At 48.9% G+C, this 14764-nt stretch overlaps 1 protein-coding gene across 3 annotated transcripts in view; it reads left to right on the top strand.

Annotated features, from left to right (window-relative positions):
• crybg1a (crystallin beta-gamma domain containing 1a) overlaps positions 1-14764 on the top strand; it is a 65348-nt gene that overhangs the window by 47159 nt on the left and 3425 nt on the right. For all 3 annotated transcript variants that reach the window (XM_035379906.1, XM_035379913.1, XM_035379923.1), the window contains 13 exons: positions 711-837; positions 1487-1522; positions 2421-2575; positions 3049-3175; positions 3280-3425; positions 6340-6466; positions 6733-6762; positions 7138-7250; positions 8173-8302; positions 9082-9221; positions 10471-10594; positions 11309-11467; positions 11941-12103. In XM_035379906.1, coding sequence (XP_035235797.1) covers positions 711-837; positions 1487-1522; positions 2421-2575; positions 3049-3175; positions 3280-3425; positions 6340-6466; positions 6733-6762; positions 7138-7250; positions 8173-8302; positions 9082-9221; positions 10471-10594; positions 11309-11467; positions 11941-12103 — 1577 coding nt within the window. The remainder of the gene's footprint in view (positions 1-710; positions 838-1486; positions 1523-2420; positions 2576-3048; positions 3176-3279; positions 3426-6339; positions 6467-6732; positions 6763-7137; positions 7251-8172; positions 8303-9081; positions 9222-10470; positions 10595-11308; positions 11468-11940; positions 12104-14764) is intronic.

The raw sequence follows: 14764 nt of genomic DNA, 5'->3' as shown, positions 1-14764 counted from the left end.
TGTTACAGCCTGAGTGTCATTGTGTACTTCCTAAGAAATTGGACGATAAATACGTTCATTTAGCGGTGTCTCTGTGAAGGTATCTGCTAATCGTGTCCCATATTTACCTGGTAAATACGTGGTACTCAAAGAATGTAAAAGAAAGAGTTGCCAAGAAATGCATGTTAAAACAAAGAAACGGCAGATTAGAAAGAGACAGAGTTGGTTTTTAAACAAAACAGCACGAGTAGGTAGAAATGTGTGTGTGTGTGTGTTTGTGGATGATTCCAGCATTGTTCAATAGGAAAAGGGGATATGCTAGTGTTCTCCCTTTTGCTAATCTGTTGGCGGCTGCGTTCCTGAGCACCAGGCTGGGTATTAAACATTTACCTGTAGGTTGTTGAAATGTTTGTGCACGTTTTGCGTGTCATGCATCTGATAAGCTGCATTTCTGGAATAATGTTCTGTGAAGTAAAGTCTGGTGTTCAGTTGACTTTCCTCAAACCGTGCAGGTCCGTGAGATTAATGGGATTAGTTGTGATATACGTCTGTTTGTCTGACAGGTACAGATTCCGCGCATACTCCAAGTCTTTTATGGCACTTGAACTCAACAGAATGGACTGGAAAATGTATAGAATTTGAACAGGTGTGTGTGTATGTGTGTGCGTGTGCGTGTGTGCGTGCGTGTGTGCGTGTGTGTGTGCGCATGTATGGTCTGGTTCTTCCCTCAGCTGGCTGGTGTACAGTGAGCCAGGATTTCAAGGTGCCGTGGCATTGCTGGAAGTGGGGGAGTACCCCTGCCCTGAGGCCTGGGGGTTTGCCGAGCCTTTCGTTGGATCCCTACGACCCCTCAAAATGGTGAGCGCACCCCAGCATCTCCGGAACTGCTCCAGGGTCTGAGCCTGCTACACCATATTCCACAACGTGTGTCTGCAGCCTGCTCAGAGGGTTACTACGGCAATATCACTTACTCTTAAATATGCCAGTGCCCCGTATCTCACAAAAAGCAGTCTTCGTCTCCGTCTCCTTCTTTTCTGTATTTCTGATGGCTTGCCGTTGCCAAGCGATGGCTTGGTGTTGGGTTGGTTTCCAGGGAATGTGCGGGCGTCGCATAGTTTTCCATTTTCACTTTGGGCAGTGCGGTTGGGCAGCATTTTTTTGTTTTTTGGTAATTTTCCCTGGAAACCGTGGGTAAATTTTTTTTTGGATCATTTTTCCTTGGAGACCGCTTGTAATTTACCTGTGGCCTGGCACACGTGTGTGATTGTGTGTGTGTGTGTGTGTGTGTGTGTGTGTGTGTGAATGGAAACTACACCCGATAGCAGGAAAAGGCGTGTGTAAAGGGAAGGGGCTTATGTTACTCTGCGTGACTGGTGTTGATTCTGCAGGTAAATCTGTGATAATGCTCCATTGTTTGCTCATTGGCCTGCATGTGGTGTGATAGGCTAAAGGTATGTCTGATATCTGCCATGTCTGACTGCGCTGTTTGTTTGTTTGTTTTTTTCAGGGTGGCATCAGGGTGGAATATCCCACGGAAGTTAAGGTACGATGTGTCCCTCAAATTTCCAGCATCTTAAAATATTTTAAGTAATTCAGCAAAATGTTCCAGTGTGTGGACGGGCCCCACGGTCTGGTTTTCGTTAAGGCTCTGTTCCCGTGTGTGGATGGGCTCAGTTCCGTACCCACACAATTCGGGCAGCACCGATATATCAAATCACGTTTTTTTTTTAAAGCTTAGTTAGAATTACTGCCGCCATGGAGCACATGGGCTGTCTTATCTTTTTTTTTTTTCTTTAATGATGTCTGATACGGTTGTGAACAACGAAACTTCGGAGGCCACGTGGAATTCTTCCATGGAAAAACTTCATCACTGATATCAGCCAATCCGCTGCAAGGTCTTGCAGCTTCGATGTGATCACGTGACTTGTTTTATTTTTTTCAGTAAAGCCGCAAGGCCGCTGGTCTTATCAGCACCCAGTAGATATCAGTGATACTCTTTTACCTGAAAGCATTACACGCGGCCTCTGACATTTGGTTGTTTACTCCCGTATCAGTTATGATCGAAGGGAAAAAAAAGACAACAGATTACACATATGGCCCATGGTGGTAATTATTCTTATTACACTTATTACACTCTTACACTATAAAAACCCCACAATGCTCCACTGCCGCCCACGGGTAATGTTTCGTTATGAGTGCTGTGCTTGCCGCGTTTGCCGGGCTCCTCTTTAGAGCCGTGGCTATTGTTGGCGTTCAGCTTCACCGGCTCTCTGAGTGGCGCTGAAGAGCAGGTCCTGCTGAAAGCCTCGAAATGAACTCTTAAAATGCCTGGAATTCGCGGAGAGCTCTGTCCCAGGACAGGACAGGCCCGGGCCAGACCAGGGCCGCCCGGGCTGCCCGCGGAGCGTTCGGGCAGGCTGACCTTTGACCTTGTGCTCCAGGCGGTGCTGTACGAGAGGCCGTTCTTCGAGGGAGAGACGGAAGAGCTGACGGGAGAGGTCTTCGATTTCAGGGAGGCGGAGAGAAATCCGGAGAGCTCCGCCCCGGGAACCTCCAAACTCAGCTCTGTGGGCTCCATCAAAATTAAAGGCGGGCTGTGAGTACCGTCACCCCAACATTATCTGAGCGGGGTACCCATATATTGTATGAGCGGAGCACCCATATATTGTATGAGCAATAATACCCTAATATTGCCCAATATTGTATGAGCAAGGTACCCCCACATTATCTGAGCAGGGTACTCCATTATCTTAGCAGGGTGCCCCAACATTATCTGAGCAGGGTACCCCAACAGTGTCTAAGCAGGGTACCCCAATATTATTTGAGCAGGGTACCCCAACAGTGTCTAAGCAGGGTACCCCAATATTATTTGAGCAGGGTACCCCAACAGTGTCTAAGCAGGGTAGCCAAACAGTGTCTAAGCAGGGTACCCCAATGGCGTCTGAGCAGGATCCCCCTTTTTTCTGCTAGTCAAATTAACTGGGACTGATCATATGTAATGACATCACTTCTGACGTGTACATACGTGTGTGTGTGTGTGTGTGCCTGTGTGTGTTCATTGTTCCACAGCTGGGTGGGCTATGATGGACCCAGGTTCGAAGGGCGTCAGTATATCCTGGAGGAGGGGGAGTACGTGGGCTGGTGGGACTGGGAGGGCAATATAGGCTCTCTGGTGTCCCTGCGACCCGTGCTGGCTGTAAGTACTGTCACCACTTTCATACTTCATCACAATGCTGTCTGTGACATCATCACATTGCACAACCCCCTCTCCCTCCCCCCTCCCCCTTTATACCCCCGCAGGACTTCCTGTCTCCCCGACTGAAGCTGTTCACTGAGAGGAACTTTGGGGACAGAGGGCTGAACGCTGATCTGCTGGGCCCCGTCCTGAGCCTGGAGGAGACGGGATTCGGGCTGAGGACCCAGTCTGCCGACGTGGTCTCCGGCGTGTGAGTCAGCCTTCTGACAGCCTTCTGCCAACCCTCTGTCAACCTTCCCACAACTCTTTATCCACCTTCTGTCAACCTTCTGCAAACCTTCTGACAACTCTTTATCAACCTTCTTCCAACCCTCTGACAACCTTCCGTAAACCTTCTTCATCACTTCAGTCCTTTACATTTGTGGGGCTGGCCGAATCCAGCAGGTACTGTATGTTCTTTGGCCAGCATGCGTCTGAAGGTTTGGGATTTCTCTCTAAACTCGGTGCTGCTGTTCGGCTGTGTCAGGTTTTGTTCGCCCGTGACCCTGTAGGCGCTATGTGAGGTCATCTCCACTGCTGGGCCTTTTAGCGACTCTGGGCGAGACGCCTTTCCCTGCACATTGCTGCAGATCTGGCTTCTGTTATATTTCCTTCAGCGCGGCTTTCAAGGGGGAAATTATTCAGCTTCTGAAGATTCAGAGCTTCTATGACCAAAACCTTCCAGTCATTCAGAATGCAAATATACAGAGCCAGATTTCACTATTCTGATAGACACCACTTCCTAATTCCTAATTATTAATTCACAGGTCAATTAATAATTTTTAATTGATTAATTGAATGAAATTATTTGCTAATCATTAAAAAATATGAGAGGACATTCAAGCAGGAACATCATCGAGTACCGACCGATTACTCATTTTGAATTTGAAATGATAGCTTACCATTGAGGAAATGTCTCATAAGGAAAAATAGGACTGTGACTCTTCTGTGTATTTGCAGAACCAAGCACACGCTAAAGTTCTTCATTTTTAGATCTTGGGGGTATTTCTCTAAACAGGAGTTGAAACTCAAAACAGCTCTTTTATCTTTCCTAATTTGGGAGGGTTTCGGTTTTACTCAGTGCTGTTATTCAGCAAAATCAGTGGCCTTGATTCGTGAAACTGGGCCCTGGTCTAACTAACTGCAAAAGCCCATTTTAGCCTTGGGTTTAACTTTAAAAAATGGATAGGCAACACAAAACTACTGACTCATGACAGAGCCAGACTTTGTCTGCTAAACGGCTCTCCTCAAGTTTCATGTTTAGAGAATGGTGTGACGAGCTGATTGGTTGATGGTGGATTCAAAGCAAACTTGGGCCGTTGGCATTAGTGTCTACCCGCTGTTGAATAAACTGTTGCATTGTTGCCGGAGGAATGGGAAGCCAGGGCATTACAGGTATGATTAAAGGTGTGAATGCAGGACTCCCGTCCGTACAGGTGACAGGAAGGGTGCGGCCGTTATCTCCGTTACCTGCTGGAAGCTTCTGACGGGCGTGGCCCTGCTGGGGCAGGTCTGGGCACCTGGCGAAGGGGCGGGGCTCATTTCCTGCCAGTCAGACTGGTCATGTGACCGTACACAAACACACATGCACACACACACCCTAACCCCCTCCCACACGCACAAACACACACACACATACACACACACACTGAAACACACATACACATACACAAATGCACGCAAACACACGCACACACACATACACAAATGCACACACACACACACACACACCCAAACGCACACAGACGCACACACACACACACACGCCCTGCCCCTGTAGATAGACAGGTAGACAGATGACACTAGGGTGTGTGCGGTATTCTTCCCTCTCTCTGTGTAATGGATACAGAAGGCTCCACACGGACAGGGAAACCGGAGTAGGCCCTCAGAAACACTGTGGGCTTCACACCCTGGGTGTGTTCTCCAGTGCGGGCGTGGTCACGTCGAAACCGCAGCGCCCCTCAGGCTAGGCCGTCTGACCGAATCAGACACCGCGCAAATCCCCAGCCGGGTTCCCGCTATTACCGTCATTTCTGCGGCGCCCCCGCACTGTCAGTCACAAAACAACCGCGGTGGGATTTTGTTTATATGTAACGCCTTTCATCTCATCATCACAAAACACTTGAGTGAAAGTGAAAAAGTGGAGTGAGGTTGGGGGGTAGGGTGGGGTGGGTTTGGGGTGGTTGGGGGGTGATGGGGGTGGGGGGGTGTAGGCCCTATGGCTATTGCACAGCAGTCGTGTTTCGCCAGAACGCTCACCATGTGGAGAGGGATGGGTTTGCAGGGTGCCATTTTGCCACGTGGCTGTCGCATATTTCTCAGGTTCAGCAGTCATCAAGTATAATGTAATAATATAAACCTCACACTTTACTGAGAAACTTCACAATTTACTGCTGAACTTCACACTCGCACTAGGTGGACTACAGGAAGATCAGCTTCTGTCCTGGAGATCTAAATAAACATCTAAACACTTTACTCTGAACTGTATGTGCTACTTTTTGCTTTGTGATCAGGTCATGAGATGCTATGACTCCTATTGACAGCTGCTGAGTACTGAAGGGGTGTTGGCTACTCTCAACCCTGCTCAGCTGTGATTGGATGTTCTCACCCTGTGACACTGATCTGCTGCACTCACCCTGGCTTGAATATGATTGGCTGTTCTCATTCCTGTGGTGCTGTGGTTGGCTACAATGACTTCTACAGTGCTGTGATTGGGTGTGCTCTACCCTGCTAGACTGTGATTGGCTGCTCGCATCCTGACCCTGTGTTTGTTGGAATAGCCTGTTACTTTTGCCAGGCTCTCTACTGTATGGTGTGTGAAAGGGTTTGGGTGTGTTTGCTTAGTTCTGGTGTTGTTTGGTTTGGCTCCACTTCATTCCCTTTGCTTTGTGTCATCTCACACGGTGACGTTTCTTTTTTTTTTGCGTCCGCCAACTTACCTAAGCACCGTTCCTCGGGTTCAGTTTGGCTCCCAAATATTTGTTTTGACCGTTCTCCTGACGAATCCCTCCTTTATGTCAATCTAGCTTTGTTTGAGTTTAGCACCTTCCGGATGTTTATTTTCTCCCTGTTCGAGTCCGTTCGGGGCGTCGGCGCTGAACCTCCCCGTCTTGTCTCTCCGGCAGATGGGTGGCCTTCCAGAACGCCAGCTTCTCCGGCGAGCTGTACCTGCTGGAGCGAGGCCTGTACAGCGCCCCGGAGGACTGGGGGGCGTCCACCTTCCAGGTCGGCTCCGTCCAGCCGGTCTTCGTGGTACGAGGAGTTTCACATTTCATAAAGTGCTTTATTATTTTTTTTTTTTGTCATTATGCTCTCAGATCTGTTTCCGCGGTGCCCTCGGGCTATGAGAACATCAGACGGTTCGGGGGAGCCTTTCAGGAACTGTTTCTGAAAGCACAATCGTTTGAAAATGTGAAATCGCCTAAGTAATATGCCAAAAAAAAAAAAAAAAACAATAAGAGATTGAGTTTCATTCTCTTTTGAGTGCTGAGTTCTTTTTCTCTTTTGTTTTCCTTCAGGATAATCTGCAAAACATCGACAAGTTTAAGGTGTGTGCAGAAGTGGGCCTGCCATGATGTGTACAGTGTAGTGTCAAACCAGGACTCTGTGGTCATCATGTGTTCATCTGGGGTCATCACGTGTTCATCTGGGGTCATCACGTGTTCATCTGTGGTCATCGTGTGTTCATCTGGGGTCATCATGTGTTCATCTGGGGTCATCATGTGTTCATCTGGGATCATCATGTGTTCATCTGGGGTCATCGTGTGTTCATCGGTGGTCATCATGTGTTCATCTGGGGTCATCATGTGTTCATCTGGGGTCATTGTGTGTTCATCTGGGGTCATCATGTGTTCATCTGGGGTCATCATGTGGTCATCTGGGGTCATCATGTGTGACTCAGCCTCTCGGTTCTGGTGCCACAGGTCCAGTTGTTCTCGGAGCCCGGGTTCGAGGGCATGGTTCACGTTCTGAATGACAATGCACCGGTGCTGCCCGATGATTTCTCTGTGGGGTCCTGCAAAGTTCTGGCTGGCAGGTGAGTATATTGGGAACGTCTCTCGCTCTCTTACTCTCTCTCTCTCTCCCACAAGTGCTACTTCACTCTAAATCTGTCCCATAATGCACGCAGCTGGTGTTAACATCACCCACTCTCCCAGTGGTGCCTACAGTGCGTGTAAATGACCCAACAACACTCTCTTCAGTCCGTGTAAATGACCCAACAACACTGCCAACAGTGGGTGTAAATGACCCAACAACATTGCGTGTGTGTGTGTAATACTGACTGTATTACTCAGTGAGGCAGCTTCTGCATTTTGATAATGAGCTACATCTGCGATAACTCCGCCCTTGAACAAGACCACACCCCCTTTACTTAGACTGCTCCCAATGAGGACCCCTAGAATCAGCAGGGCCAAAAATGTGATTGTTGGCTGACCTTCCTTTAGTGCAGCTAGTGATGGCTCCATTCCCATGGCGACTGTAGCATGACAGGGCCTTGCTCTGTGGGTAGTGCTGTGGGGCAGGGTGGGGTTCAGGGGTCACGGTGACTTGATTTCTGGGCCTGCTGGCTTTCCAAAGCAGTGCTCCACTGTTTCCTGGCTCCCAGCATGCATTGTAGCCCAGATAGAACAGATGAGAAGGGAGACAAACTATCCTTTGTGTTTCCTGAAGAATGAAGTGTGCTTTTTTGCTGAATGTGTAGAATTTCAGCTTTTGTTGGGAATGTTGTGTATACAAGCCAATTGGGGCAAAGATATCATCCAGAGAAGCCCCATGAGCACAAACATATTTACATTTATAAAGAAATAACAAAAAAATTAAGTCATTTTAGATCTAGAATTTTGTTTACCTCATCCAACGTGGTATGTAAATTTTATGTTTTCATTATGCTTAAATGTGGTCCTTGCTGGTAATGTGGCCCTTGGTGGTAATGTGGCCCCTGGATGTCTCTGTCCTAGCTGGGTGGCGTTCGAGGGTCCTCAGTTCACACAGAACATGTACGTCCTGGAGGAGGGGGAGTACCCCGACCCCCCTGCCATGGGCCTGCCCCACAATTCCACCGTCCTCTCGCTACAGACCATCTGCTTTGTGAGTACAGCTTTTATAAATTGTGTGTGCGTGTGTGTGTGTGTGTGTGTGTGTGTGTGTGTGTGTGGTGTGTCTGTGTGTGCTTGCGTATGTGTGTGTGAGTGTGTGTTTGTATAAGATAGGTGTGAATGTAGCACAGAAGGTGGAATTTTCCATGTAGTCTCACCTGCCAGGAAGGTCGACAGAGCACAATGTCCTCGGGTTCACGGGCCAGTAATTACATGTGGTAAATGTGCAGCATTCTGTGATTATGGGTGGAGCCTGGCATTTAGGAGGTTGCAGGCTCACAGCCTCAGGTGAGTGTACAGCCGTTGTGCCCAGATTCTGAAAAAGAGGAAGTGAGATGCCTTTGGAGACCATGCAGGATGGCAAACTTATCATTTATTATCTTTGTTTTTGAAAGTAAAGCTACCATCACCCAAGTAATTAACCAGATCAGGGAACTTTAGAGGGCAGTGTCATTTAGTCCCAACATGCAGTCTTTACAGAGCCCTCCTGCTCCATGCTGGGAAAAAGAACACTTAAACAACCCGTAACTATGCAGGGTGGAGTCAGGACTTAACTCTGTACTGTTGCTTTAAGAAGAGCATGCACACTTCCTGTATGAGTGCTAGCCAGGATGTGAGGCCATTTCAGAACAGACTGTAACTTGTACTCCTGCTCCCTGCTCTCTGACTCATAGTGTGGTGTTCCTAACTGTCAAGACATGATCCCAACTGTTTGTTTCTTTCTCGCTCTCGCTCTCTCTCTTTTTCATACTGTCTCTTCTCCTCCATCAGGAGTTCTCCCTGCCCTCCATCACTCTCTTCTCCAAGCCCAGCTTCAGAGGCAGGAGGCTGGTTCTGAAGTCGCCTGTGGTGAGCCTGAAGCAGGCCGGGTCTGACGGGCATGTCCCCTCGCTGCTGGTGGAGGGAGGGATGTGAGTGAACGCATATCCCACAATTCCCACTGTCTGTGACCTCTACACATACTGACAATATATCCCGCAATTCACTCTGCCTGTGACCTCCGCACATCCTGACAATGTATCCAACAATTCTCTCTGCCTCTGACCTTTACACATTGACAGTGTATCCCACAGTCCCCTCTGCCTGTGACCTCTGCACATCCTGACAATGTATCCAACAATTCTCTCTGCCTCTGACCTTTACACATTGACAGTGTATCCCACGGTCCCCTCTGCCTGTGACCTCCGCACATTCTGACAATGTATCCCACAATCCACTCTGCCTGTAACCTCCACACATACTGACAGCGTATCCCACAATCCTCTGTGTTGGTTACCTTGACGATCCTGAGAACACTCCCCTCTGTCTTGTAGTGGGGCTGATGACCGAGTGAGAGGTGTGTAAGAGCGCCTGGGCGATCCAGTTCAGCACGCACTCGTGATTAAACGCTCTGTTTAGAGAGAGAGAGAGCAGTGAATGCTGATTAAGGGAGAATTTTACTCTCCACGGACCACTGGGGCTGCACAGTCATATTACACTTACACGCCTGACAAGGACGTGCAAAATTCCCGGCCAGGGTACGAATGCGGCTGGACGGCCTGGTGTGGGGTTTAAATTTAGGATCGTCCCATGTGAAGGTGGTAGACTCCCCCTTTTAGGTAATGAACTAGCAGCGGTGGGGGGTGGACGGGGGGGGGGGGGGTGAATGAATCGCAGGAGGGTGACACATCTCCCTGCCGAAATGGCGGCCCCCTGCAGTTTTGGGGAAGGGTTGGTCCGCCTGGCAGCTGAACGCATTCCTATCCTGGTTTGGCAGAATTCTCCTGGAAACATGACAGAAATCGCATCGTGCTGGGAGAACAGGGGAGTCGTACGACCCAACAGCACTGCCTGCAGTGCGTGTAAACGACCCAACAACACTGCCTAGAGTGGGTGTAATTGACCCAACAACACTGCCTGCAGTGTGTGTAAATGACCCAACAACACTGCCTGCAGTGCCTGTAAATGACCCAACAACACTGCCTGCAGTGCGTGTAAATGACCCAACAACACTGCCTGCAGTGGGTGTAAATGACCCAACAACATTGCGTGTGTGTGTATGTAATACTGACTGTATTACTCAGTGAGACAGATTCCTGTACGGTGTGGGAGTGTGAGTGTGTGTGTGTGTGTGTGTGTGTATATATGTGTGTATCTGATCACTTTCTCTCTCTCCCACAGGTGGGTTTTGTATGAGAGCAATAATTTCCAGGGTCGCCAGATTGTGCTGCAGCCCACTGAGATCGGGGATTGGTACAAGTTCAGTGGCTGGCAGCGAATTGGATCCCTGCGCCCGCTGTTCCAGGTACTGCAGCCTGACTGTTCTGCAGTCATGTGGTCTGTAGTGTAGTCTGTGGGGTAGTCAATACTGTAGACTGTAGTGAAATATGTACTCCAGTCTGTACTGTAGTCTGTAGTGTAGTCTGCCGTGTGGTCTGTACTTCAGTCTATACTGTAGACTGTTGTGTGGTCTGTACTTTAGTCTGTACTGCATCTGTAATGCAGTCTGTACTGTAGAATGTACTGAATGTCTGAGCTCAGCAGTGCTCAGTGGATGATGGTGATGTCATCAGTCAGGAATGCAGAGCTGGTTGTTTTTTGCTCTAGCTGTAGCAGTGGTTCAGATGTTCTGCATTTTCACTCATGAAAGAAAGAACGTGTGCATGACAGAGATGTGCAATGCTAAAGAATTTCAGTGTGTGTGTTTCTCTGCAGAAGCTGGATGTACCTGTGCGTGTGTGTGTGTGTGTGTGTATGTGTGTGTGTGTGTCTCTGCAGAAGCCGGTGTAATGTACCTGTATGTGTGTGTGTGTGTGTGTGTGTTTCTCTGCAGAAGCCGGTGTAATATACCTGTGTGTGTGTGTGTGTGTCTCTGCAGAAGCTGGTGTAATGTACCTGTGTGTGTGTGTGTGTGTTTCTCTGCAGAAGCCGGTGTAATATACCTGTGTGTGTGTGTGTGTGTGTTTCTCTGCAGAACCCAGTGTAATATACCTGTGTGTGTATGTGTGTGTCTCTGCAGAAGCCGGTGTACGTGCGGCTGCAGAACAGACACACGAGCGGGTGGATGTCTCTGACGGGGCCGCTGGACGAGGTGAAGCTGATGCGGGTTCAGGCGCTGGAGGAGACGGGCGGAGTCGAGCAGATCTGGAGCTATCACAAAGGAAAACTGCGCTGCAAGGTACCATCGCCATGACAACGGCCTGTTTGTGTGTGTGTGTGTGTGTGTGTGTGTGTGTGTGCACACGTGTGAGTGTGTGTGTGTGTGTGTGTGTGTGCGTGGTTTGACTGTGGCTCTACTTTAGAAGCCTGGATGGTGAATTGCATCCTGGGATAGATTGCGTTGGCCTGTGTTACTCTAGAGACTCTGCTGCTCTGTACAATCTCAATGATTCTGATGGATATTCTGTAAATTAATTGCAGGGGTGTGGCCAAGCACCCCACTGTGGCAGCAGGTGTTCTGTACTGCTGTGTAACTCCTTTTCCTAATCAGAATCTGTGGCTATGAAGCAGGGAGGACAGAAGTGACATCGGAGTAGAGCATCTGGTGGATCTACAGAATCTGTGTCTGTTTCACTGAGCACTGAGTTTCACATGCGGGAGGTTTTTGGTTTGGGTGTGGCTGACTCCGGGCCCTGTTCCTGTACCCTGCAGTTGCTAGAGGACTGTTGCCTGGAAACGACAGGGACGGTTGTCATGGCGGGCAGCAGGCTGTGCGTTTCCCCGGAGATGGGGAAGGAGAATCAGTCGTGGAGCATCACGCGGGACGGCTTGGTCTTCTGCAACCTGAAGCCCGATCTGGTGCTGGAGGTCAAAGGTCAGTGCCCTGCCCCGCCCACATGACTGACTGACTTAGTGGAATCTGGTGGTGTAGTGAAGTGGCTGGAGCACGACCCGCAGGGCCTGGAGTCGAGTAGGACTGCTCTATAGCTAAATGGAGAAGGGGTAGATCCCCATTTGTCCTCCGGTGTGCTGGTGATACGCTATGGTCTGGCAGCTTTGAAGGAGCTGGTATTGGTAAAGGAAAGAACCTTCAAAGGAAAGAACATCTCTTGTGTGGTTGCCCTTTCAAAACATCTTACTTAAGTTTGTTATTCACATTTTATAAAGCCTCTGGCCTTTATGTACCGGTACAATGGGGCAGTGTATTGTGGGTCTTTCTGACTTCAAAGTCTGACCTTTTTTGATCTGGCTGCTGACCGTTCTTGGTGGCTGGTGTGCGGTTTTAATTGTAATTAATTCACACAAATGTATCTGCATTTAGCTGATTACTCAACAAATGAACTCAACCATTTAAAAAAGAAAGGGAAGTGGCTTTGAAACAGGGACCAAACGGCAGATGTTCGTTGCATTTTGAAGTTCCCTTGAAAGGCAAATTTATGCTTTGCATAGACACAATGTCTGCCGTCGGTGACATTGCACTACACAGCTTACTATGACAGTGGCTTCCTGTGTGAAGTCGTTACAGTCATTACAGGATAGCAGCAGTGTCCCTCTTTTTTTACCTACTCCAGAAAGACGAACTCTAGCCCCCCCACCCCCCCCACCCTGTGGAACACGGGTTTGCTGTAACCCCGCCCCTTGCAGAACACAGACTCGCTGTAAACCCTGCCCCCTGCTGGGCACAGACCAATCATCTGCAGGGTCATATACTGTCCATTGTTTTTTTTTTTTTGTTTGTTGCCGCCCAACTGGGCCTGAAAATGTCCAATTCCCACACTAATTCGTAATGTCCAATTACCTGCAACCACAGCCGGGCTCATGCACAAACCCCATTGCTGATTTGGGAGAATGTAGACCTCTGTGGTTCTCCTCTGGATCACCAGAGCAGAGTCTGGTGGTGGTGTCACCAGAGCAGAGTCGAAGGAAGACCTTTCGTACGCTACATTTCCAAAAGTATATGGACACCTGAACATCACACCCATATGTACTTGTTGAACAACTTATTCCCCCACCAAACTCAGCAAACCATTTCATTATGGCCCCGTGCTTTGTGCACGGGGACATTGCCATGCTGAAACGGGACAGGGCCTTCCCCAAACTGTTGCCACAAAGCTGGAAGCACACAATTCTCTAGAATGTCATTGTACCATATAGATTTCTCTTCATTTGGAACTGAGTGGCCTAGCCTAAACCATAAAAAAACAGCCCCAGACCATTTACTCCTCCCTCCAACAAACTTCACAGTTGCCGCTATACATCCTGCCAAACCCAGATAGACTGCCAGATAGTGCTGTGTGATTCATCGCTCCGGAGAAAGCTTTTCCACTTGCTCCGGAGTCCAGCGGCGGCGTGCTTCACACCACTCCAGCCGATGCGTGGCCTTGCGCGCGGTGATCTTAGGCTCGTGTGCGGCTGCTCGGCCGTGGAAACCCGTTTCGTGACGCTCTTGACAAACAGTTCTTGTGCTGACTTTTCTTTCAGGGGCAGTCTGGGAACTGTGTAGCAGGCGGTGCAACCCAGGACTAGTTTTTACACACCACACGCTTCAGCACTAGAGCGCTCCCGTTCTGCGAGCTCGTGAGGCCTAACCGCTACCGTGGCCGAGCCGTTGTTGCTCCTGGAATGTTTCCAGTTCACAATAACAGCCCTTGCGGTCGACTGGGGCAGCTCTAGCAGGGCAGAAATTTGAAAACTGAAACTGACTTGTTGGAAAGGTGGCATCCTGTGACAGTGCCACGTTGGAAGTCACTGAGCTCTTCAGCACAACCCATTCTACTGCCAATGGATTTGTTTGTCTATGGAGATTGCTTGGCTGTATGCGCACACACACACACATGCACGCACGCACGCATGCACACACACACGCAGATGCTCGCTCACATGCGCACATGTACGCACACAGACACATACACACACACACACATGCATGCACACAGACACATACACACACACATGCACATGCACACACACACACATGCACACATACAGAAGAATCCTCAAGGCAACATTAAAAATGACAACACTATAAGCCAATATACACTGGGCTGTTGTATGAAAAACAGGGATGCCCTTCAGGTCTGTGAATCATGACTTATAAATCAGCAGAAAATACTAGCAAGTCCAGTTTGATCTGATTATGGATCGAGCCAGGACTACAAAGCTAAACGAACAGAAGCAGAAATGGAGGATTTAATTGAGTTGAGCATTAAGATGGTATCTAGTTTGTTCACGTATTTCTACAGTATATTTTATTCACGTTGTTGTGTAAGTAGTGTTAGGAAAATTTCTGGCTCATAAATATGCAGGTTTATGACCTGAGTAGCCTGCTGGTGTCATTTCCTGCTGCTGAGTTCAGCTGAGTGTGTGATTGGCTGTCAGCAGCAGAGCATGTGATTGGCTGTCACCTGCAGCTGGAAAAACTGACAGAACAGATTATGGATGAGAGGAAGACACATACACACACACACACACTCACGCACACACACACTCACGCACATACACACACACTCACGCACACACACACACACACACACAC

This window comes from Anguilla anguilla, chromosome 1 (genome assembly GCF_013347855.1).
Source record: "Anguilla anguilla isolate fAngAng1 chromosome 1, fAngAng1.pri, whole genome shotgun sequence".
Taxonomy (NCBI): Eukaryota; Metazoa; Chordata; class Actinopteri; order Anguilliformes; family Anguillidae; genus Anguilla; species Anguilla anguilla.
The sequence above is the reverse complement of the archived record's forward strand: the minus strand, read 5'-3'. Positions and strand labels throughout refer to the sequence as shown.